Genomic DNA, 26810 nt, shown 5'->3' on the forward strand with positions numbered 1-26810 from the left:
TTCTTATCTGTAAAATGGGGATTAAGTCCTCCTCTCTCCTAATTAGACTGTGAGCTTCATAATAATGTTGGTATTTGTTAAGCGCTTACTATGTGCAGAGCACTGTTCTAAGCGCTGGGGTAGATACAAGGTAATCAGGTTGTCCCACGTGAGGCTCACAGTTAATCTCCATTTTACAGATGAGGTAACTGAGGCACAGAGAAGTTAAGTGACTTGCCCAAAGTCACCCAGCTGACAAGTGGCAGAGCCGGGAGTCGAACTCATGACCTCTGACTCCGAAGTCCAGGCTCTTTCCACTGAGCCACGCTGCTTCCCCACGCTGCTTCATGTGGAACCAGGGACTGGGTCCAACCTAATTTATCCTGTATCTACTCCAGCAGTCAGTACAGTGCTTGGCACATGATAAGCACTTAACAAGCACCATAATAATAATGATCACTGCCACGGCTTGTACTGGGGAGCCAAAGAGCATTTTACCCTCCAGGCCGAGGCTGAGGACCAAGTCTCCACTTTGAGTGTTTCCAGCAAATGGAGGGGTGCTGGCATCGTTTCCTTGGTGTTAACAGCATTGCAGAGCAGAGCGCTTTCTCTCCACCCTTTCTCTGTAACTTGTGCTAAGCAAAAAAAAAAAAAAAAAGAAAAGAAAAGACCTGCTTCCTGGTCCCTCCGAGTTCCGCCTTCTATGCCTGTAGCATCGCCAGGGAAAAAACTTGAGAGTTCGCAGCAGTGGCAGCAATAGCGGGCTCCCTAACTCCGGGGAGCTGTCCATGGTGTCCCGGAGAAGGCCAGGTTGGCCAGGACTGACACCTAGCTCTGCCCGTCCTGCTGCTCAGTTCAGAGCCTATAGGTTACCTGTAGGAAGCCAACAGCCAAGGAGAGGAGGACCTGGAGGATCAGGAGCCCCGGGGTCCCCTATCTATGCCCTCTGAACTCTCTGCTGCTGCTAATTCTGCAGTTATATTGTACTCTCCCGAGCACTTTGTACCGTGGCCTGCACATAGTAAGCGCTCAATAAATGCGATTGACTATTACAGGACTCCTAAATGGGGGGAGGAGCAGAGAGAAAGAGCTATACCAGGGAGAGGGGGAAGCAGGAGACCGAAAGGAAGAGGAATTTTAACAGGGACAGGATCCAGGTGACACTAGGCTTGCTTAGTTCATCCTTTTCCAAGGTGCATGCCAGCTAGTTTGGAACTCTTTCTCCTGCCCTTGCCAGCTCGCCCCCCCATCCCCCAATGCCATTCTGAGGGTGGCAAGGACCCAGCCATAGATGGAGCCCTGGACCAGCCGGACATTTATTTCCTCAGGAGGTCCCTTTCTGACCAGCCATAGGACTTTGTTCAGTGGATTTCTGTTGTTGTGGGTGAACCCAGAATGCCATTAGCTACAAGGGGATAGAAACCTTAAGTCCCTCAATGTCATCCCTTGGGCACAAAGGACTCTCGTCATTGGCATCAGTTGGGGACTGAGGTTTTTTTTCAGTTGGAAGCATTTATCGTATCATGGCTTGACTACCGCATCAGCCTCCTCTGAGACCTCCTTGCCTCCAGCCTTTCCGGTCCATACTTCCCTCTGCTTTCTGGATCATATTTCTAAAACGACTGTTCTGTGCACATCTCTCCACTCCTCAATACCTCCCATGCTTTCCCATTCCTCTCTGCACCAAGTAGAGAGTCCTGACATTGGATTTAAGGCACTCGATCAGGTCACTCCTCCATACTTATCCTCGTCCCTCATCCTATCACATCCCAGCTTGCACACTTCACTGCTCTGTAGCCAACTTACACACTGTTCCTCATTCTTATCTCTCTTGCTGCTGACCTCTTGCACACTCCCTCCCGACTCACATCCAGAGGCCACTCTGCACTTATGCAGATAGCAACTTACATGTCCTATTATTTTAAGTGCCAACTCATATTTTTATTCACTTCTTTCTGTAAATTATTTTAATGGTATTTGTTAAGTGCTTACTTTGTGCCAGTCACTGTTCTAAGCACTGGGGTAGATACAAGGTAATCAAGTTGGACACAGTCAGTGTCCCATGTGGGGCTCACAGTCTTAATCCCTGTTTTACAGATGAGGTAACTGAGGCACAGAGAAGTTAAGTGACTTGTGCAAGGTCATACAGCAGACAAGTGGCAGAGCCAGGACTAAACCCAGGTCCTTCTGATACCCAGGCCTGGGCTCTATCCACTAGTCCATGCTGCTTTCTTCTGGTTCTGTCTCCCCAATTAGACTGTAAGCTCCTTGGGGGCAGGGATCTTGTCTACTAACTTTAGTGCACTCTCTCAAGCCCTTCCAGTTCAGTGCTCTATACTGAATAAGTGGTCAATAAATACTATTGATTGATTGAGGTTACCAGTTTGAGCTTAGCCTGGCTTGGTAGTAGAGATGGTATTTGAATGTCCTCTGTGTGCATGACACTGTACTAATCACTTGAGGAAGTGCAACAGAAGCAGAAGACACATTTCTTGCCCACAAGGAACTTACACTAATATAAAAAATTACTTACAAATTGCAGAAAAGCTTATGTGTTTAGGGAAAATAGAAAAATGAAAGCTGAAAGAAGCGAATTGAGCGTTTTCCTTAAAATACTCCATAAAGGTTCAACAATGCAAAGGTATTGCATGTATCAGTTTTACTCTATAACTTTCTTGGCATGAGATGTTTCATCAGTGCTGGTTTAGGTTTCTCACAGCATGTTGCTGTGTGCAAGGCCCTGAGCAGTCGAATCTCAGGAGACCATTATGTAACAAGTTCTCATCAGTGAGGGCCTGTTGGCATTTTTTATTTTTCTCTAACCTGTAGTGTGATTCTTGATTTTTTGTTTTGTTTTGTCTTCCAGAAAAAATGGAAAAATTGAATGCAAAGATAAAGAGTGTATTTACCACGTAGTGAAAACAAAGCAAAGGGCAAAATGGAGGCCTCCCCACACTGGGGATACTAACTCCCCAGTTAGTATCCTGAGAATGCAATTCTCATTCCTTTTTATTCTCCTCACAATATCTCAGAGGATGTCCCAAAGAGTGGGAAACAGATTTTCCAGCTTTCAACATGCTGTAAGAAAGTGTGCCACTACTCATGGAGGTTTTAGTGCTTTAACTTGACCATGTGCAGAGGGATTGCTTGTAGTACTGGTGGTTCACACTCCTTCATCCCTGCCCTCGGTGTTCCCAGTAGGGTTCCAAGTTCAGTGATCGAGCAGGTGTACAAGCACGGGGAAGCACTCTGTGAAGGCCACCCTCGGGTTTTCCATGCAAGATCCGTTGACTGCCCCAGTGACAGCAGCACAGTGCCGACACTGTGCCACAGTGCCAAGATTTGGCAGGGAGTTGGGGTCTCCGCTTCCTCTACTCCAACTCTCTACTTGATTCCCTGCAATCTGGCTTATTCTCCCTCCACTCCACTGAAATCTCCTTCTCTAAGCTCACTGATGACCTCCTTCTTGCCAGATCCAATGGCCTCAACTCCATCCTAATAATAATAATAATGATAACAATGATAATAATGTTCTATTTATTGCTATTGTTCTTGTCTGTCTGTCTCCCCCGATTAGACTGTAAGCCCATCAAAGGGCAGGGACTGTCTCTATCTGTTACCGATTTGTACATTCCAAGCGCTTAGTACAGTGTTCTGCACATAGTAAGCGCTCAATAAATACTATTGAATGAATGAATAATAATTATGGTACCGGTTAAGTGCTTACTATGTGTCAAGCACTGTTATAATTGCTGGTGTAGATAAAAGCTTATCAGGTTGAATACAGTATCATATCATGGCTTGATCGCCACATCAGCCTCCTCTCAGGCCTCCTTGCCTCCAGCCTTTCCAGTTCATACTTCCCTCTGCCTGGATCATATTTCTAAAAAAAGGGTTCTGTGCACATCTCTCCACTCCTCAATTCCTTCCATGCTTGGTCACAGTAAGCACTCAATAAATACGATTGAATGAATGAATACAGTCCCTGACCCACATGGGGCTTACATCTTAATCCTCATTTTACAGATAAGGGACGTGAGGCCCAGAAAAGTGAAGTGACTTGCCCAAGGTCACAGGAGACAAGAGATGGAACTGGGATTAGAACTCAGGTCCTTCTGACTCCCAGGCCTGTGCTCCATTAATTAGGTCATGCTGCTTACCACTCAATGTCTCAGCTGCCTGCAACACAGTATACCAACCTCTTCTCCTGAAAACATTATCTAACCTTGGCTTCACAGACACTGTCCTCTCCTGGTTCCCCTATCTCTCTGGTCTCTTTTCTTGGTCTCTTTTGTCAGCTCCTCCTGCCTTCCATTCCCGAACCAAGGAGGTCCTAAAAGGCTCAGTTCTGGCTCTCCTTTTGTTTTCCACCAACACCCACTCCCTTGGAGATCTTTTCTGCTCCCAGAGCTTCAACTACCATCTCGACATGAATGACTCCCAAATCTACCTCTGTAGAGAGCCCCAACCTCTCTCCTTCTCTTCAATCTCGCATTTCCTCCTGCTTTCAGGATATCTCTATTTCAATGTCCCGCTGATACCTCCAATTAAGCATGTCTAAAACAAAAACTCTCACCTTCCCACCCAAACTCTTTTCTTCCCACAACTTTCCCATGACTGCTAACAGCACCCCCCTCATCCCAGTCTCATAAACCCACAATTTTGGCATTATCCTTGACTCATCTCTCCCATTCAATCTGCATATTCAATCTGTCACCAAATCCTGTCGGTTCAATCTGCGAACATCTCTAGAATCTATTGCTTCCCCTCCATCCAAACTGCTCCTACGCTGGCCCAAGCACTCATAATCTCCCGCCTTGACTACTGTGTCAGCCTTGTCATTGACCATCCTGCCTCCAGCCATCCCAGTCCATAGGTTCATACTACATTCTGTTGCCCAGATCATTTTTTCTGAAATATTGTTCTGTGCAAGTCTTCCCTGTCCTCAAAAACCTCTATTGGTTGCCCATCCAACTCTGCATTCTTTTATTTGATTGATTGAATGCTTACTGTGTGCAGAGCACTGTACTAAGCACTTGGGAGAGTAAAATGCAACATTCCCCTCCCCACAACGCTTCTTCATACTTGTACATATTTATTACTTTATTAATAATGTGTATATATCTATGATTCTGTTTATTTTGATGGTATTGATGCCTGTCAACTTGTTTTGTTTTGTTGTCTGCCTCCCCCTTCTAGACTGTGAGCTCATTGTTGGGTAGCGATTGTCTCTATCTGTTGCTGAATTGTACTTTCCAAGTGCTTAGTACAGTGCTCTGCACACAGTAAGTGCTCAATAAATATGATTGAATGAATGAACAATAAACAGTCACATTCCCTCCCCACAAAGAGCTTACAATCTGGAGTCAGGGAAGACAGACATTAATATAAATAAGTAAATTACAGATATGTACATAAATGCTGTGGGACTGGGAGTGGGGAAGAACAAAGGGAGCAAGTCAGGGTGATGCAGAAAGGAGTAGGAAAAGAGGAATAATAATAATAGTAATAATGCTGGTATTTGTTAAGCACTTGCTATGTGCCAAGCACTGTTCTAAGAGCTGGGGTAGATACATGGTAATCAGGTTGTCCTACATGGGGCTCACAGTCTTAATCCCCATTTTACAGATGAGGTAACTGAGGCACAGAGAAGTTAAGTGACTTGCCCAAAGTCACACAGCTGATAAGTGGTGGAGCCGGGATTAGAACCCATGACCCCTGACTCCCAAGCCCATGCTCTTTCCACCAAGCCACGCTGGGGGCTTAGTCAGGGAAGGCCTCCTGGAGGAGATGTGCCTTCAGTAAGGCCTTGAAGAGGGAGGAGAGTAACTGTCCTTTGGATTTGAGGAGAGAGGATGTTCCATGTCAGAAGCAGGATGTGGGCGAGGGGTCGGTGGCAAGATAGGTGAGATTGAGGCACAGTGAAAAGGTGAGCATCAGAGGAGCAAAGTTTGTGAGCTGGGTTGTAGTAGGAGAGTAGCAAGATGAAGTGGGAGGGGGCAAGGTGATTGAGTGCTTTAAAGCCAGTGTTGAGGAGTTTCTGTTTGTAGAGGTGATGGATGGGCAACCACTGAAGATTTTTGAGGAGGGAGGTGACATGCTCTGAACTTTTCTGTAGAAAAATAATCTGGGCGGCGGAGTGAAGTTTGGACTGAAGTGGGGAGAGGCAAGCAGCTGGGAGCTCAGCAAGGAGGCTGATGCAATAATCCAGGTGAGATAGGATGAGTAATTAGATTAATGTGGTAGCAGTTTAGATGGAGAGGAAAGGGTGGGTTTTAGCAATGTCGTGAAGGTGGGACCGACAGGCTTTAGGGATGGATTGGATATGTGGGTTGAATGAGAGAGGAGTCAAGGCTAATGCCAAGGTTATGGGCTTGTGAGACAGGATGGATGGTGGTGCTGTCTACAGTGATGGGAAAGTCAGCGGGGAGGACAGGGTTTGAGTGGGAAGATAAGGAGTTCTGTTTTGGACATGTTAAACTTGAGGTGACGGGAGGTCATCCAAGTACACCTTGGCCCCTCCTACCTCTCCGCCCTTCTCTCTTTCTACTGCCCACCCTGTAGGCTCCGCTCCTCTACCGCCCACCTCCTCACTGTCCCCCGTTCTCGCCTATCCCGCCGTTGACCCCGGCCCACGTCCTCCCGCTGTCCTGGAATGCCCTTCCTCCTCACCTCCGTCTAACTCTCTTCCCCTCTTCAAAGCCCTACTGAGAGCTCACCTCCTCCAAGAGGCCTTTCCAGACTGAGCTTCCCCTTTTCCCTCTGCTCCCTCTGCTGCCTCTCCGCCGCCCCTCTTCACCTCCCCTCAGCTAAGCCCCCTCCCCCCTTTTCCCTCCTCCTCTCCCTTCCCCTTCCCTCAGCACTGTGCTCATCTGCTCATTTGTATATATTTTTATTACCCTATTTATTTTGTTAATGAGATGTATATCCCCTTGATTCTATTAATTGCTATTGTTTTTGTCTCCCCCGATTAGACTGTAAGCCCGTCAATGGGCAGGGATTGTCTCTGTTGCCGAGTTGTACATTCCAAGCGCTTAGTACAGTGCTCTGCACATAGTAAGCGCTCAATAAATACTATTGAATGAATGAATGAATGAATGAATGAATGAAAGTAGTAATGTCTTGAAGGCAAGAGGAAATGCGAGACTAGAGAGGGAGCGAGATCCCAGGGCTGGAGATGTAGATTTGGGCATCATCCACATAGAGGTGGTAGTTGAAGCCATAGGAGCAAATGATTTCTGCAAGGGAGTGGGTGTAGATGGAGAATAGAAGGGGACCCAGAACTGAACCTTGAGGGATCCCCACTGTTAGTGGGTGGGAGGCAGAGGAGGAGCCCATGAAAGAAACTGAGAATGAATGGCCAGAGAGATGAGGAGAAGCAGGAGAGGGCAGAGTCAGTCAAGCCAAGGTTGGTTAATGTTTCCTGGAGAAGGGGATGGTCCACAGTCTCAAAGGCAGCTGAGAGGTCAAGGAGGATTAGGATGGAGTAGAGGCCATTGGATTTGGCAAGAAGGCAATCATTGGTGACCTTTGAGAGAGCAATTTCTGTGGAGTGAAGGGGATGGAAGCCAGATTGGAGGGTGTCAAGGAGAGAATTGGGGGAGAGGAATTTGAGACAGAGGGTGTAGACAACTTGCTCAAGAAGTTTGGAGAGGAATGGTAAATGGGAGATGGGGTGATAACTGGAGGAAGCTGTGGGGTCAAGGAAGGGGTTTTGTAGGATAGGGGAGACATAGGCATGTTTGAAAGCAAAAAGAAGCTCCTTACCACTGGCTTTAAGGCACCCAATTAGTTCTCTCCCTCCTACCTAACCTCACTCATCTCCCACTACAACCCAGCCTGCATACTTCATTCCTCTATCATCAACCTTCTTATTGTAGCTCAATCTCCTCTCTCTTACCCCTAACCCCTGGCTCACATCCTCCCTTTGGCCTGGAACTCCTTACCCCTTCATATGTGAAAATGACATTCTGCCCCATCTTCAAAGCACTACTAAAATCACATCTCCTCCAAGAAGCCTTCCTTGACAAACCCCTCCTTTCCCTACCCCGTCGCCCTGCCCTATGAGTCATTTGTGTACTTGGGCCTGTACCCCTTAAGCAATTTGACATTCACCACATGCTCAGCCCCACAGCATTTATGTTCATAAATACTCTGCCGTTTAACCTCTCTGTAATTGATTTTAATTTTTGTCTCCTCCACTAGACTGTAAGTCCTGTGAGGGGTAGTGTCTACCTATTCTGTTGTACTGTACTCTCCCAAGCACTTAATATAGTACAATGCTCTGCACACAGTAAGCACTCAATAAATACCACTGATGGATTGTTTAATAATAATAATAATGTTGGTATTTGTTAAGCGCTTACTATGTGCCGAGCACTGTTCTAAGCGCTGGGGTAGACACAAGGGAATCAGGTTGTCCCACGTGGGGCTCACAGTCTTAATCCCCATTTTACAGATGAGGGAACTGAGGCACAGAGAAGTTAAGTGACTTGCCCAAAGTCACACAGCTGACAAACGGCCGAGCCGGGATTTGAACCCATGATCTCTGACTCCAAAGTCCATGCTCTTTCCACTGAGCCACGCTGCTTCTCTTGTTTGCTTCTGCAGTCTTTGCCACCCACAATAGTCAGCTGATTTCAGGATTCCTCTTGGACTTGCCCACCTGGTAAGATACCCTAGGTTGTTCTCTGGCTGGAAAGATTCCTTCCCTGATGGTACAGCTGAAGCAGGCAGAACCGGGCCTAGAACCTAGCTCTTCCTGATTCCCAGAGACAAGCTCTTTCCCCTGGACCAACAGCAAGGTTCATTAGTTTACATACCCTGCTGTTAAACCTCGTACTTTTCCACATATCCCTCTTCCCATTCTCTTCATCCTCCTATCTGTATCTGTAATCACTTTATGTCTGTCTCCATCATTAGAGGGCAAGATCCTTAAAGGCAGGGACCGTGTCTTCTACCCCTATGGTACTCTCTCAAGCTCTCAGCCCAGTCCAGCACTCTCTTCCCATGAGGCACCCAGCTTAGCTCTCTGCACTTCGTAGGGGCCCCCCAAACACTAGTGATTGCTGTTTTTTTTCCCTCTCATGGCATCTGTGATATGCCCATGATTCAGAATCCCATGCAGAGGCAGAGTCAGGTGGCTGAATCTGGGAAAGAAAGGAGGAAAGGAGTGGATTTCCTACGTTAGGGGGCAGTCTGTGAACATCTGAGCTGCCACATATTCAATCTATCATTAAATCCTGTTGGTTCGACCTTCACAACATCAAAAAAATCTGTCCTTTCCTCTCCATCCAAACTGTTACCACATTAATCCAAGCATTTATCCTATCTTTCCTTGATTACTCTATCAGCCTCCTTGTGGACCTCTCTGCCCCATCTCTTCCCACTCCAGTCCATCTTTCATCCTGTGCCTGGATCATTTTTCTACAAAAACATTCAGGCCATGTTCCCCACCCCTCAAGAACCTCCAGTAGTTGTCCATCCACCTCCGTATCAAGCAGAAACTCTTTACCCCTGGCTTTAAAGCACTCAATCACCTTGCCATCCTACCTCACCTCTCTACTCTCCTACTACAGCCCAGCCTGCACACTTCACTCCTCTAATGCCAACCTTGATCACTTCTGTTACCGCCAGCCTCTCACCCATGTCCTGCCTTTGGCCAGGAACGCCCTCCCTCTTCATATCCGGCAGAAAATTACTCCCCCTGCCAACCTTCGAAGCCTTACTGAAGACACATCTCCTTCAAGAGGCCTTCCCTGACTAAGCCCTCCTGTCCTATTCTCCCACTCCCCTCTGCATTGCCTTGACTTGCTCCCCTTATTCATCCTCCCTACCAGGCCCACAGCACTTTTATACATACCTGTAATTTATTTATGTTAATGTCTGTCTTCCCTTCTAGACTGTGAGCTCGTTGTGGGCAGGGAATGTCTGTTGCATTGTTGTATTGTACTCTCCCAAGTGCATAGTACAGTATTCTGCACACACTAAGTGCTCATTAAATACAATTGACTGACATTCATTCATTCATTCAGTCATATTTATTGAGCACTTACTGTGTGCAGAGCACTGTACTAAGTGCTTGGAATGTACAGTTTGGCAACAGATAGAGACAATCCCTGCCCAACAACGGGCTCACAGTCTAAAAGGGTGAGACAGACAGCAAAACAAAGCAAGCAGACAGACATCAATACCATCAATACCTAGACAGAGAGAACAAGCTTGCCAGGGTGGCTAAAGCAATAAGAAGCAGAGGAGCTGACTTTTCCTTGAAAAATTAGATTTTTATTTTAACTTTGGCACTTTAGTGATCAGATTCTTGAGCCTCTGGAACTTTAGGCATCCCTAGGGATCTAGGATTCAAAGCAACTCACTCACCATCCCAACTCTCAGTAGTACTGGGTTGCACTGGACAGCTACCGAATACAGAGGACTGTACTAGGCATTTGGGAAGCTTACACTCATTCAAGTGTGCCATCCCTGCCCTCTCCCCCCCGACCACACACACACAGGAAGGCTAATTCTAATCCCCTTTGGTTCCCCCTGATTCATTGAATTCACTGCTGCCAGGGCCAGGCCAGAGCGGGTCCCAATCCTCACCTCAAGTGGTTCACCTGAAGACATGAGAATGGGATGGACCATTTCATCATCCAGTTAGGGTGAGGAGGGTAGGAGGGATGCAGGAATCTCCAGTGCCTTGCAGGAATGGAATGAGTTTCAGTCATTCTGGAAATCAGGATTCAGGTTTGCCCTCTGGGAAAATGCAAGCAGAATGTGTGATGATCTAGTGAAAATCCGTGGGAACTCACTTCTTCCAGTGGACGAGGCTAAAATAAGTGCATCACATCATCATCATCATCTTGGTAGTCCATCACAATTTTCAGGGCAGGAATTATGGCTGGAAAACAGGAAAACTCCAAAAGAGTTCTTGCCCATGACCCTGAAGGGTGGCTTTGTAAAGAATCTCAGGGTTTAAGGTACTGCTCTAATGTAGGATAATAACTATAATAGCCAGCATGGCCTAGTGGCATACTGAAATCAGAAAAGGAGAGGATCTTATCAAATAGAAGCTTCATAAGGATGAAAGGGAGGAGTCTATATCTTTAAATTATATATTTTAAATTATTTATATCAATGTCTGTCTCCCTGTCTAGATTATTTGCTCTTTGTGGGCAAAGGTAATAATAATGATGATATTTGCTAAGCACTTACTATGTGCCAAGCATTGTTCTGAGTGATGGAATAGATACAGGGTAATCAGGTTGTCCCACGTGGGGCAGGTTGTACTATATTCTCCCAAGCACTTAGTCCAATGCTCTACAAATAGTAAGCACTCAATAAATGCCACTGATTGATTGAAGAGTGAAAATATTCATCTCCAAGACCCAAAGAGATTGCATCTTAATGGTGCTCAGTTGGACCCTGTAAAGCTGACAATTTGCAGGAAAATCTCAATCAATCCCAAGTATTTTGTTGTTACTTTGATGCCAGGGAGCATAGTGTATGTGTTTTGCTGTTCTGTGATTTGAGTCTGGCCTAACTCTGTAGTGCTGAAGGCATTTGTCTCATTGTACCAGTGGGTGGCAGTGGATTATCAAAAAAAATTACACTGGTTTGGACTGATGTGTTCCTAATGGGCCCAGCATTGGCCTTTCCAGACATACACACACACATGAATTTTACTGTTAGTGCAGAAAGGGCAGCTATATGAATGTCTGTGTATGTATGTGTATGTACATTTGTACAGATGCCCACAGCATGATGGGCAGCTTGCGTTAAGGGGTGGGCATGGTGAGTGATGGGTGCCAGAGCTGGAGAGGCCCAGGGCCCTGCAGACCGCCACCCAACCGGATGTTTCTCCTCCACACCGCCCCTGACATGTCCTATGGCCTGGGACCGGCCACTGAAGGACCCCTGGACGGGATAAGCGGTTCCTGCCCCATTACGGGCCATGAGGGAAGGAATCCCTGAGGGATGGATGCCAGCCCCATTTCATGCTTCCCTCCCCCACATCTCCAGCCATGGGAGACGAGGCCTTTCTGAGCCCAGGAATCCTTCCAATGGGCCGAGATCTGGCACGTGACCCAAGTCTCGAGGCTGTCACCACAGCCTTCGGAGCTGGGGAAAAATGGCACAGCCCCGGGACACAACAACAAACCTCCTGAGATCTCCCAGTGGGGAGGGGGCATCCTACTGAACCCCCTCTGTGAACTCCTCCTCATCATCTGGACCACCAAGACAACTCCACAAGACCTCAGAGATGCCACCATCATCACCATTTTAAGTCATCTTAGCAATTACAGGAGATAATTCATTACGTGGACTTCTGGGAGGTTGCAGGCTATTAGACACGCACTCAGCTGTTATACTTGTTAAGATAATGGTACAATCAAGGGAAATTGATAGCACAGACGTAATAGATATTTTTAGGGTAGGCAGAAAGCACATCTATCTTGGCATTCTGTCCAGGACGGAGAGTGTATACTGGGTTCAGTGTTGGTTTATTTTTTACAGAACTGGGATGGGTCTTGACCTCATCAGGGCCGGTGGGCTCCCATCTAAGGGTTCCCCTTGGGGTGGCCCCTTCAGCACACTGTGGTCCAACTTTCCCACACATATGGGAGGGACTCCTTTGCAGGACACCTTGTTCCTGCCGAAATGGATCTTGTGGCTGTGTGTCCCGGAAAGGGGAGATTTGTATATAGAGAAGGGAAATGCTAGAATCTGCTGAAATGATCTGTCCAGCACTAAACAGGCAAATAATCTGAGCAACGAAGGGACAAGATAATAGGATATGGAGAAAATGTTTTCAGGTTTTATTGGCTGAGAAATTAGGGGTCTATTACTCCTCGCCCCACCCTCTCTTTCTCTCCCCCCTGTACTCTCCCCATCCCTGTTCCCCTCCCCCCATCCTCCTCCCCCTCTTCACTTTCTCTCATTTAGGCAAATCGATTCTGCATGAGTTGGACCCTGTAAAATCAGGTCAGACAGTCCCTGTCCCACATGGGGCTCACAGTCTAAGGGGGAGGGAGAACAGGTATTGCTGTGTGACTGTGGGCAAGTCACTTAACTTCTCTGTGCCTCAGTTCCCTCATCTGTAAAATGGGGATTAAGACTGTGAGCCCCACGTGGGACAACCTGATTCCCCTGTGTCTACCCCAGCGCTTAGAACAGTGCTCTGCACATAGTAAGCGCTTAACAAATACCAACATTATTAGGTATTGAATCCTCATTTTTCAGAGGAGGAAACTGAGGCCCAGAGAAGTTAAGTGCCTTATCCAAGGTCACACATGTGAGAAGTAGTGAAGCTGGGATTAGAACCTAGGTCCCCTGACTTCCAGACCCATGCTCTTTCCACTAGGCATCATTACTTACTCCTTCTCTTCCTACTATTACGACTACTTCTTTTAAAGAAGCCTTTCTGTGACAGGTGAGTTGGATGGAGGACAGCTGAGCTTTGTTCCATTTCAAATGAGGCTTGAGGAACTTTCCATGGAAAATGTTGGAAGAAAGCAGAAATATTTACTCTGCTCCCTGATGGTTAATGATATTCTTCTAGTAAGATGACTCAACCCAGTTGTAAATGGCGATGGTCCAATCCTGGTCACCCACCCCCTGCCTCCAAAAGACTTTAGGAGGCTATATGTAGAGACCCACGATCCTTCCACCCCTCCCACTTGGGGGTCAGATTGGGGGAGACCCTCGTGGTCATGGGATCGGCAGCCACTACAGTACTGATGGCAGCTTTGGCAGCACGTTAGGTAGGAGAAAGGATGGCCGTTCCAGTACGGACACAGCACTGAATGCTTTTATGACTGCTGTGGGCATACCCCAAGTTATGGCAAGCCACAATCCTTACAACATGGGGGCAGAGCCGTTATTTGATACCTTACCACCCCACTGTACAACTACCCCAAGGCAGAGAAGCAGCATGGCTTAGTGGAAAGAGCACAGGCTTGGGAGTCAGAGGATGTGGTTTTCAATCCCAGCTCTGCCACTTGTCTGCTGTGTGACTTTGGTCAAGCCACTTAACTTTTCTGTGCCTCAGTTCCCTCATCTGTAAAATGGGGATGAAGACTGTGAGCCCCACGTGAGACAGCCTGATTACCTTGTATCTACCCCAGCACTTAGGACAGTACCTGGTACATAGTAAGCACTTAACAAATACCATTATTATTATTATTACCCCACTCCAAAGGTACACTGTGATGCCTAACATTGTGAGGTTATGCTTCCAATTACATTAATGAAGATTAAACAATAGTTCAGGCCTTCCCTAATTAACCTCTCATTCCCCACCTCCTATAATTGCCCAAACTGCCACTTCACCACTTTGAGGCCCTATCTCCCTCCTACCATTCCTCTCCAAACTTCTCAAGTAAGTTCTTTACACTCCCTGATTCCACCTTTTCTCCTCCAATTCTCTCCTTGATCCCCTCCAAATGGGCTCCCATCCCCTTCGCTCCATGAAAACCGCCTCTCTAAGGTCACTGATGAACACATTCTTGCTAAATCCAGTGGTCTCTACTCCATCCTAATCCTCCACAACCTCTCAGCTGCTTTTGACACTGTGGACCAGCACCTTCTCCTGGAAACATTACCTAACATTGGCTTTATTGACACTGTCCTCTCCTACTTCTCCTCCTGTCTCTCTGGCCACTCATTCTCAGTCTCTTTCATGAACTCCTTCTCCACCTCCCACCCCTAAATATGGGTGGCCCTCAAGGCTCAGTTCTGGGTCCCCTTCTATTCTCCATCTATACTCACTCCCTTGGAGAATTCATTCAGTCCCATGGCTTCAATTTCCATCTCTACAAGGATGATTTCCAAATCTACCTCTCCAGCCCTAACTCCCGGTCTCTGCAGTCTCGCATTTCCTCCTGCCTTCAGGACATTTCTACTTGGATGTCACGCCAACACCTTAAACTTTACATGTCCTAAACATAACTCATCTGTCCACCCAAACCATGTCCTTTCCATCACTGCAGACAACACCACTACCTTCCCTGACTCTCAAACCTGTAACTTTGCCACTATCCTCAACTGATCTCTGCTATTCAACCCACACATTCAGTCACCAAACCTGGTCAGTTCTACTTTCACATCTCTAAAATCCACCCTTTCCTCTCCACCCATACTGCTACTGTGCTGATTCAAGCACTTATCCCTCGTTGATTACTGCATCAGCCTCCTCAATGACCTCCCTGCCTAATGTCTCTCTGCATTCCAGTCCTCAGCTCACTCTGCAACCCAGATCCTTTTCCTAAAGAAAATTCAGTCCACTTCTCCCAACTCCTCAGGAACCTTCAGTGGTTGCCCATCCAGCTCCACATCAAACAGAATTTCTTTACCATTGGCTTAAAAGTACTCAATCAGTTCACTGCTGCCCCCCACCCACCGTACTTTGCTAATCTACTACATCCCAGTCCACACACTTCACTCCTCTGATGCCAACTTATTCACTCTATCTCGCCACCAACCTTCTGCCCACATCTTCCCTTAGACGTGGAATATCCTCCTCCTTCATATATGACAGACCACCACTCTCTCCACTATCAAAGCCTTATTAAAACCACATCTCCAAGAAGCCTTCCTCAACTAAACCACCTCCTCACCGTCCCCCATTCTCACCTATCCCGTTGTCGACCCCTGGGCCACATCCTCCCGCAGTTCTGGAATGGCCTCCCTCCTCACCTCCGCCAAACTAATTCTCTTCCCCTCTTCAAAACCCTACTTAGAGCTCACCTCCTCCAAGAGGCCTTCCCAGACTGAGTTCCCCCTTTTCCCTCTGCTCCCCCTCTGCCCCCCCTTCACCTCCCCTCAGCTAAGCCCTCTTTCCCCCCCTTTCCCTCTGCTCCTCCCCCTCTCCATTCCCCTCCCCTCAGCACTGTACTCGTCCGTTCAACTGTATATATCTTCATTACCCTATTTATTTTGTTAATGAGATGTACATCACCTTGATTCTATTTATTTGCTATTGTTTTAATGAGATGTTCATCCCCTGGATTCTATTTATTGCTATTGTTTTTGTCTGTCGGTCTCCCCCGATTAGACTGTAAGCCCTTCAAAGGACAGGGACTATATCTGTTACCCATTTGTACGTTCCAAGTGCTTAGTATGGTGCTCTGCACATAGTAAGCGCTCAATAAATACTATTGAATTAATGAATGAATTCCCTATCCCTTCTGTGGCAACTGTGCATTTGGATCAGTACCCTTGATGTTCAAGCACTTGATATTCCCCACTCCCAGCCCCACAGCACCTATGTCTGTATCTGTAGTTTACTTTAATGTCTGTCTCCTCTTATAGACCTGTAATTTCTTTGTGGGCAAGGAAAATGTCTTCCAACTCTGTTGTATTGGACTTCCAAGTGCTTAGTACAGTACTCTGCACACAGTAAGCATTCAATAAATACCACTGATTGATTAGGTCATGTTCCAGGTCTCGGCCAGTTGGAAGGATTCCTGGGCTCAGAAGGGCCTTGCCTCCCGTGGCCTGAGGCATGGGGGAGGGGACTATGAAATGGCACAGGCGTCCGTCCCTTGGGGATTCCTTCACTCGTTGCTTGGGATGGGGCTGGAGCCGCCTCCCCCATCCAGGAGTCCCGTGGAAAGAGCGTGGGCTTTGGAGTCAGGGCTCATGAGTTCGAATCCCAGCTCTGCCACTTGTCGGCTGTGTGACTGTGGGCAAGTCACTTAACTTCTCTGTGCCTCAGTTCCCTCATCTGTAAAATGGGGATGAAGACTGTGAGCCCCACGTGGGACAACCTGATTCCCCTATCTCTACCCCAGCGCTTAGAACAGTGCTCGGCACATAGTAAGCGCTTAACAAATACCAACATTAGGTCCCGGGCAGTGAGACGCAACAGGGGCCGCCTGGAGGAGAAGCTCCTGATTGGGTGGCAGTCTGCTGGGGCCTGGGCCTCTTCTGCTCTGGCACCTGTCACCCATTGCACCTACCCCTTAACTCGAGCCACCCATAACAATGAGGGTGTCTGCGGTCCGTATTGCTGTCTGAATCGCGGGGAGTTCCGAGGCCCCGTTGGTGCTGTGAACGTTTCTCTGCAAGTGGACTTTCCGTCTCCAAGTGCCTCGGCCAGACACCCCCGTCAATGTGAGCTGCTGGCCATGCCCGGCATCTTGCTGGATGCTTGGTAGAGAGCAGCGTGTACAAACGGCCGCTGGCCACTTGTGCTGGGGGTTGGAGTTGGGTTTCCCTCTCTCCCCAAGGCTGCTGTGACACTGCCCCAGAGTCCCTTGAGGGTGACTCCTTTCTCTGGGAGTTTAGCTGCCTGTGCAGTTTGGAGACCATATTTCGGTCCAGGGGCTGTGAAGGCAAGCTGGAGCTTGATGGGTGAGAGTGGGCAGCCGGTCCAGCCATCCGCTGCGCTCCGACACCTCCCCAAAGTCTCTGTGCTGCCCTCAAATGCAGTGGATGAGATGGCGCCACCCTGGTCGTGGGGGCAGCTGGGATGTTTTCTGTTGGCCTGGCAGGCAGGAGGCGGGGCTTGTGATTGTGGGATGGGGTTTGACGTGGTCACTCAGCGAATGTAGCCCACTGCTTTTGGGCTTGCTGATCCTGGGGGGCCTGACCGCTTTCTCCAGGCAGGGGGCCTAGCTACCAACCCCAGTGCCAAGCTTGCCCAGTACAGTCTGTCCAACATTACCCCCGCTCCCCCCGCCCCATCCCACAGTGAATTTGCCACGATCTCTGCCAGAAGGTTCTCTTTCTTCATGGCAACAGGTGCCGGTTGGAGCTTGGGTGTAGAGCCATACCCCTGCCCCGAGGTATGAAGGCCCACTACAGGCAGTGGCCTGACCACCGATCCGACCTGAGATGCCCACCGTACCAAAGAGGGAGGGTCTCCCTGGGCGACTGTGTTCCCTGTGCCCGTCTCTGGGAGACAGCTTCCCTCCACTCGTCCAATCTTGCTTAGTGCTGCGGCATTGACTCTGTACTGGCCTGGCGCACAAACCATCGCGGCTATTCTTCTTGCAAGCCGATGACAGTTCATTGGCCATATTGCCACTGATCCTTCGCCCATGTCCTACTTCTGACCTGGAACTCCCTCCCCCTTCATATCTGACAGTCTACCACTCTCCACATCTTTAAAGCATTATTAAAATCACCACTGCTTCCAAGAGGCCTTCCCCGATGAAGCCCTCTTTTCCCTGGTTCCGTCTCCCTTCTGCGTCATCTATGCACTTGAATCTGTGAACTTTGGGCATTTGATATTTGCTCCACCCTCAGCCATGATAATAATAATAATTATTATGATGGCATTTGTTAAGCGCTTACTACATGCAAAGCACTGTTCTAAGCGCTGGGGAGGTTACAAGATGATCAGTTTGTCCCACGTCGGCTCATAATCTTAATGCCCATTTTACAGATGAGGTAACTGAGGCACAAAGAAGTTAAGTGATTTGCCCAAAGTCACACAGCTGACAAGCGACAGAGGCAGGATTTGAACCTGTGACCTCTGACTCCCCAGTCTGTGCTCTTTCCACTGAGCCATGCTGCTACAGCTCTTATGTACATATCTTTAAATTATGTATTATATATTATTTATATTAATGTCTGTCTCCCCCTCTACATTGAAAATTTGTTGTGGGCAGGGAACGTGTCTACCAACTCTGTTGTATTGTACTGTCCCAAGGGCCTTGTACAGTGCTCTTTACACAGCTCTCAATGAATACCATTTATGATGAAGATGATGATGATCATCATCATGTAGCATCCTGATGGTCCATGATGTAATGGTTGCTTTCTTAGCATAAGTGTTTTTCCTGTCATTTATTTTAATACCACAAGTCCTGCAGCACAAGCACCATCATCCTTCCTGTCTCACAAGCTCCTAACCTTGACGTTATCCTTGACTCCTCTCTCTCATTCAATCCACATATTCAATCCATCACTAAATCCTGTCGGTTCGACCTTCACAACGTCACTAAAATCTGTTCTTTCCTCTCCATTCAAACTGCTACCACATTAATCCAGTCACTTATCCTAACCTACCTTGATTACTGTATCAGCCTCCTTGCTGACCTCCCAGTCTCCCATCTCTCTCCCATGCTCCAGTTCATACTCCACTCTGCTGCCCCAATCATTTTTCTACGAAAATTTTCAGACCCACTCCGCAAGAACCTCCAGTGTTTGCACATCAACCTCAGCATCAAACAGAAACTCCTGATCATTGGCTTTAAAGCACTCAATCACCTTTATCTCTCCTACCTCACCTCACTACTCTCCTACTACAACCCAGACCACATACTTCAGTCCTCTAATGCCAACCTTTTCACTGTACCTCATTCTCATCTATCTCACCACCAACCTCTCACCCACGTCCTGCCTTTGGCCTGGAACGCCCTCCCTCCTCATATCCACAGACAATTACTGTCCCTCACTTCAAAGCCTTATTGAAGAGACATCTCCTCCAAGAGGCCTTCCCTGACTAGCCTCTCAATTTCCTCTTCTCCCACTCTCTTCTGTGTCGCCCTGACTTACTCCCTTTGTTCATCTCCCCCTCTCAGCACCACAACACTTATGTAAATATCTGCAATTTATTTAATTACGTTACTGTCTGGCTTCCCCTCTAGACTGTGAGCTTGCTGTGGGCGGGGGAATGTGTCTGTTATATTGTTGTACTGTACTCTCCCAAGCACTTATATAGTGGTCTGCACACAGTAAGCACTCAATAAATGCAACTGACTACCTGACTGACAGGTATCCAGTTCACCAGTGGCAGTCTTCTGGTGAGCTGAGTTGGGGTGAGGCAACTGAGCATAGGTGCTACCATCTGATTTTGGCTACTATTCTAGGGCAGTCCATAGAAGTAACTAAAACCAGAAAGAGGCCCAGGCTGTCTTAGGTGAGACTAATGCCCGGGCATTCCTTATCTGACTGGAAGCAGCATGGCCTAGTGAAAGATCATGGGCCTGGGAGTCAGAGGACGTGGGTTCTAATCCAAGCTCTGCCACATGTCTGCTGTGTTACCTTGGGCAAGTCACTTCACTTCTCTCTGCCTCAGTTACCTCATCTGCAAAATACAGCTAAGACTGTGAGCCCTATGTGGGACAGGGACCTTGTCCAGTACGATTATCTCATAAGAAGCAGCATGGCCTAGTGGATAGTGCATAGGCCTGGAAGTCCCAAGGATCTTGGTTCTAATCCCTTCTCTGCCACTTGTCTGCTTTGTGACCTTGGGCAAATCCCTTAACTTCTCCGTGCCTCATTTATCTCATTTGTAAAATGGGGATTAAGACTGTGAGCCCCATGTGGGACATGGACTGTGCCCAACCCGATTAACTTCTATCTACCTCAGCACTTAGTACAGTGCCTGACATATAGTGAGTGCTTAACAAATGCCATTATAAAAAAAAAGGAAAAATCTTAAATCTAGAAGCAGCATGGCTCAGTGGAAAGAGCACGGGCTTGGGAGTCAGAGGTCATGAGTTCAAATCCCGGCTCTTCCACTTGGCACCTGTGTGACTGTGGGCAAGTCACTTAACTTCTCTGTGCCTCAGTTACCTCATCTGTAAAATGGGGATTAAGACTGTGAGCCTCATGTGGGACCTGATTACCCTGTCTACCCCAGCGCTTAGAACAGTGCTCTGCACATAGTAAGCGCTTAACAAACACCAACATTATTATTAAATCTACCCCAGTGCTTAGTATGGTGCCTGGGCTATAGTAAACCCTTAACAAATACCATTAAGAAAACAAACAAGTCAACAAAAATACCTGTAGCAAACTATTGTCAGTTACTGCAAAACTGGATTTAGGGGAGTGTTTAGCCTCTTGCTGAGACTACTAAAGTGGATGATGTCTCTGAGTACTCTGGATCTCCCTTGGGGGAGATAACATTGTGTGTTCTGAGCCCATCTCTATATGCCTCAAAAACCTCTGATGGTTGTCCATTCCTCTCTACATCACGCAGAAAATCCTGACCATTGGCTTTAAGGCACTCCATTGCACACTGTCAATCAATGGTATTTACTGAGTACTGACTGTGTGCAGTGCACAGTACTAAAGACTTGGTAGGCTACAGTACATTGGAGTGGTTAGAAACGATCCCTGCCCTCACAGAGCTCCCTTCTCTCACTCCACCCCAGCTTGCACTCTTCATTCCTTTGAAGCTAACCAACTCACTGTAGTTGTTGGTTGCAATCTGAAGTAGCCTGGGGATGAGCTCTTTACAGTTGATATCACCCCAAGAGGGTGTTTGCTGACTTCATTGCTGGGTGTGAATTGAACAGTATGGTCAATGGCTGCCCACTGATAGCATCTTAGCTCAGAAGCTTTCAATTCCATCTTTGCTAGCAGAGAAAGTTAATTATCTCTTGACTTACCTTTATTTGAGCGAGCAATAAAAGAGACATTGCAGTGATATCTTTGTAACTTAGCCAATACTTATTCATTCATTGCATTGTATTTATTGAGCGCTTGCTGTGTGCAGAGCACTGTACTAAGTGCTTGGAATGTACAATTCAGCAACAGATGGACGCCATCCCTGCCAAACACCGGGCTCACAGTCTAAACGGGGAAGACAGACAACAAAACAAAACAAGTCGTCAGGCATAAATACCATCAAGATAAATAGAATCATAGATATATACACATCATTAACAAAATAGAGTAATAAATAATATATTCAAATATGCACAAGTGCTGTGGGGAGGGGAAGGGGGAGGAGCAGAGGGAGGAAATAGGGGGAATGGGGAGGGGAGGAGGAGCAGAGGGAAAGGGAGGGCTCAGTCTGGGAAGGCCTCCTGGAGGAGGTGGGCTCTCAATAGGGTTTTGAAGAGGGGAAGAGAGTTAATTTGGTGGATGTGAGGAAGGAGGGCAATCCAGGTCAGTGGGAGAACATGGGCCAGGGGTCGACGGGGGGACAGACAAGAACGAGGGACCGTGAGGAGGTTAGGTTAGTCCTGCACGATCATTTGCAGTGCCTTCCAGGGACGCCCTGTAATATGATTGTGATAGAAGAGTAGATGGATGAAAATCTCATTGTTGAACAGATTCTATGGACACACGCATGCATGCGTATGCGAGCGTGCACACACACACACACACACACACTCTTAAAGAGCACATGGACCTTGTAGCAGAGCTTCAGGGTCCCCTGAAAAGACACAATCCATGCATGGCTCAGTGGAAAGAGCCTGGGCTTGGGAGCCAGAGGTTATGGGTTCAAATCCCGGCTCTGCCACCTGTCAGCTGTGTGACCAAGGGCAAGTCATTTAACTTCTCTGTGCCTCAGTTACCTCGTCTGTAAAATGAGGATTAACTGTGAGCCTCACGTGGGACAATCTGATGACCCTGTATCTACCCCAGCGCTTAGAACAGTGCTTGGCACATAATAAGCGCTTAACAAATACCAACATCATCATCATCATCACTTTATTTTCCAGATCAGCTGCTTTGGTCTCACTAAGTGGTTGCTCGAGCAGGGGGAACCGATTTTAAAAAACACACGGAGTTTTAGCTCACTGCTTCCTGAAAATCAAAGAGCCCATCTCTTCATTTCTTCTGCGGCATGGAATGTGCAAGTCCAGCCATGTCTGGAATCGGCCACTGGGGGAGATTGTCTCCTATGAGAGAGAGATCGTGGGTCCCTTCCCCTCCACCCCTCATCTCTTTTTGCTTTGTCTGGGAAGAAAAGGAGAGAGTAAACCAACCCTAAATGTGTGAGGTGGACTTTAGCTAGATATTCTATTTCTCTCCTATTTGAAAAGGTTGGGCAGATTTCTCTTGTTGAAGAAGAGATGCTAGGGGCTCTCCAGCTCTATTTCCTTCTTCTCTCCTCCATTTGGTCTGCTATTGAAACTCAGTTGTGCTTTTTTTTTCCAGGGCCAAGTGTTTTCGGGGTAAGAAGATCCTTGGAGAATATGACATCAAAGTGGAACAGGTAAGTAAGGGCAAGCAGTGGGCCAACAGGGCCTCAGCCCAGCCAGCCGTTGCATGATTGTTTCCTGGTTTTACTCTGGATGTGGTCAGCTCCGATCCATTAAAAATAGGAACCACATGGTTTCCAGCCTTTTCATTGCCCCAAGTCCCTTCCTTGGACTGAAGTCCTTAGTCTGGAAGCAATTTATGGAGAAGGAGCATGGCCACTAGGATAGAGCCCAGGCCTGGGAGTCAGAAGGCCTTGGGTTCTAATCCAGGCTCCACTACTTGTCTGCTGTGTGACCTTGGGCAAGTCACATAACTTCTCTGTGCCTCAGATACTTAATCTGTGAAATGGAGATTAAGGGACCTGGAGACCTGGACTGTGTCCATCCCGATTAGCTTGTAACTACCCCAGCGCTTAGGTCAGTGCCTGGCACGTAGTACTTGACAAATGCAATTAAACAAAATATGAGAAGTGGAAGTTCCCTGCTGTGGTGGGGGTCGCTCTGGCTCCCAGGGTGATTCCCTCACCCCCCACTTCTCCCAGCCAGGGGACATTTTTGTTGTTAATGTCACTGGTGGAGTTCCCTTGGGCCACAGTGACCAATGGAAGATGGGGAATTTCCCAGCAGGAGACTCCATTTTCTCCTGCTTTGAGCTACTATTTCTTTCTGGAAAAGAATCTTCACCTCTTCCAGGAAGGCTTTCCCAATGAATTTGGCACACCCACAAGTGGCATTAATCCCAGGGCCACCCTTAGTGCTTCTGGAGCTCCATCCATCCTCAACACTTGAGACTCATTGCCCATTCAGTGATTCATTCAGCTGGGCCATCCTATCACACCCACGTTCCGACCCATTCTATTCTTGGTCTTCCTCCCACTTCCACTATCTGATCGGAAACCTGCCCCCCAGCAAATGTCACCCACCATGGTGAGGGTCTGTTGTGGACTACTGAGTGGATAGAAATGGTCATAATTTGGGGGACTCAGGATGGGCCAGGATGGAGGGCCAAAAAGGCAGAAAAAAGGGCATCACAGATGGAACAACTAAAGTGAACGGGAGGGTGGAAAGCAACAGAGGTGGGGGAATAGAGAGAGAAAAACCATTCCCAGAGGACCCAAGCAGAGCTGCCTGTGGATTTACCAGCCACGTCTTATTTTGCAGGCAGAATTTTCAGAACTCAACCTGACGGCCCATGCAGACGGCACCTACACCGTTGACATGCAGGTCCTCCGGAACAACACCAAGGTCGTTCGGTGAGTCCCACCCACCCCAGGGTGCTCAGGGCTCTAGGTAGAGGGGAAAACCAACAGGGGAGGGTCAGCGGGGGCCTTGACCAGGCAGCGCTAGATCTAGAGGTGTTTGTAGCCAGCAGGTAAAGAGCTAGCGGTGTCCCTAGAGACTCAGAGCAGGAGACAAAGAGCTTAAAATGCTTTCGGAGGGAAGAACTCAGCCAGCTGTTCCCTCCCACCCAGAGGGGTCCACTTGGCCAATCCAGCTTGGGGGATCGGGACATGGTCAGCCACATTAATCCATCAGAGTCTTGGAGCCCCGTTTGACTGCAAGAGTCTGTGCACTCCCTTCAAATAGTCAATCAATCAATCAATCTACCAATGGCATTTTTTGAACGCTGTGTGCAGATCACTGTACTTAGTGCAACAGAGTTGGTAGACACATTCCCTACCCACAATGAGCATACATTCTAGAGAGGAACTTAATCTTGTCCTCCCTTGTTCTGGGGGGAAGGGGTTCCACATGGCAAATTCTTCTGGGCCTACAGTGGGTAGACAGGCGAATAGGGCCTTGGGTTCCCATGCCCACCCAGCTAATGCTAGTCTGGTATGTGGCCCAGAGGGGTGATCCCCCCTTCTCGGCAAGAGGGTGGGTTTTCCTATCCTCAGCAAACCCTTGTCCTTTCTGGCCAGAGGCCCCCTCGGCTAACCCCAAGGATTGGGTGGAGGCATTTGGTGGCTTGCAGAGGCCCTGGTGCAGACCTACACTGGCAACAGCCTTTGGGGCTCCACCCTGAGTCCTGAACTGTGGCCACTTGGGTTGAAGGTTGGGAGGACAGTGTTGTGCTGAACTAGTGTGGCTTAGTGGCAAGAACGTGGGCTTGGGAGTCAGATGTCGTGGGTTCTAATCCCCCCTCCACCACTTGTCAGCTGTGTGACTTTGGGCAAGTCACTTAACGTCTCTGGGCCTCAGTTACCTCATCTGTAAAATGGGGATTAAGACTGTGAGCCCCACGTGGGACAACCTGACTACCCTGTATCTACCCCAGCGCTTAGAACAGTGCTTGACACATAGTAAGTGCTTAACAAATACCACAATTATTATTATTATTATTATTGTTATTTTTAATAATAATGTAATAATAATGTTGGTATTTGTTAAGCGCTTACTATGTGCAGAGCACTGTTCTAAGCGCTGGGGTAGACACAGGGGAATCAGGTTGTCCCACGTGGGGCTCACAGTCTTCATCCCTATTTTACAGATGAGGGAACTGAGGCACAGAGAAGTTAAGTGACTTGCCCACAGTCACACAGCTGACAAGTGGCAGAGCTGGGATTTGAACTCACGAGCCCTGACTCCAAAGCCCATGCTCTTTCCACTGCGCCACGCTGCTTCTCTTTTATTAGTATAGAGAAGTACCATAGCCTAATGCAAAGAGCACAGGCCTGAGAGCCAGAGGACCTGGGTTCTAATCCCAGCTCCACTACTTGTCTGCTGTGTGACCTTGGGCAAGTCACTTCACTTCCTCTGTGCCTCAGTTACCTCATCTGTAAAATGGGGATTAAGACTGTGAGCTTCATGTGGGACATGGACTGTGTCCATTCTGATTATCTTGTATCTTCCCCAGTGTTTAGAACAGTGCCTGGAACATAGTAAGTACTTAACAAATGCAATGAAAAAATAGACCAGAGCCACTTGATCCCATTCACCCCACAGACAGACACACACACACACACGCACACACACACACACACTCACACACAATAGCTCTTACTGTTGGTCCTGCCCCTACCAGCCATGTCAGAGCAATGGAACTTAATGGAACTTAATCCGTTAACTGGAGAGAAATCCCCCCTTCCCCCTTCTATCGCTAGCATCACCTCAAGCATCTTCAGAGAAGAGTGCTTCAGCTCCTTCCCAGACCCCCCACGGCAACCTCCCTTATTTGGGAATACCAACAACTCATTGTTCTGGCTTGGGTCCGGCCCCTTGGCACACCTGACATTCCTCCTCAGTGCCAGCAAGCATGTCCAGCTAGCCAGTGGCCAGCCAGCAGCCAACCAGCTAACATGTCCAGCCGGCACATCCAGCCGGCCATCAGCTGGCTTCGGCGCGGCGGACGCAGAGCCCCCAGGGTGGCTTGCAGCTGCTCATCCTGCCCCTCTTCCCAGCTCATTCAGGCCTGATTTTGTGCTGGTGAGGCAGCATTCCTTTGGCATGGCGGAGAATGAAGACTACCGCAGCCTGGTCATCGGCATGCACTACGCCGGCATTCCCAGTGTCAACTCCCTGGAGGCTATCTACAACTTCTGTGACAAGCCCTGGGTGGTGAGTCAGTCCCCTGGGAGTGGGGTGGGGAAGCCAGGGGAAAGGTCTGGGCTGGGAGAAGGGCCCTGGTGGGTGAGAGGGCGGGGCAGGGTGCTGCCTGGGAGGACGTGCGTGTGAGTGCTTACCTGTGTATGCATGTATGCATGCACACCAAAGTTTGAGGTTGCATCTGTATGTATGAGTGGGTGGGCAAAGGTGTCACAAGAGTAGAAGCATGAGTAGAGGGTCCTGGACACTGGACCCCGTGCAACAGTCGCATCAGAGACCAGGGCAATTGGTCTGGCCTAGGAGTGTGTGCAGGATGGGGGCATAGGGAGGAAAGAGGAATCACCATATTCTCCCAGTCTGTGGGGCATGGGGGAGGTCAAGGAAGGAGGGCTA

General features: G+C 48.2%; 1 protein-coding gene across 1 annotated transcript in view; it reads left to right on the forward strand.

Annotated features, from left to right (window-relative positions):
• Window positions 1–26810, forward strand: part of SYN2 (synapsin II) — a 141854-nt gene that overhangs the window by 50260 nt on the left and 64784 nt on the right. The window contains exons 2-4 of the mRNA XM_029057319.2: window positions 22828–22885; window positions 24033–24124; window positions 26273–26429. Coding sequence (XP_028913152.1) covers window positions 22828–22885; window positions 24033–24124; window positions 26273–26429 — 307 coding nt within the window. The remainder of the gene's footprint in view (window positions 1–22827; window positions 22886–24032; window positions 24125–26272; window positions 26430–26810) is intronic.

The sequence above is a fragment of the Ornithorhynchus anatinus genome, unplaced genomic scaffold (assembly GCF_004115215.2).
Source record: "Ornithorhynchus anatinus isolate Pmale09 unplaced genomic scaffold, mOrnAna1.pri.v4 scaffold_93_arrow_ctg1, whole genome shotgun sequence".
Classification (NCBI taxonomy): Eukaryota; Metazoa; Chordata; class Mammalia; order Monotremata; family Ornithorhynchidae; genus Ornithorhynchus; species Ornithorhynchus anatinus.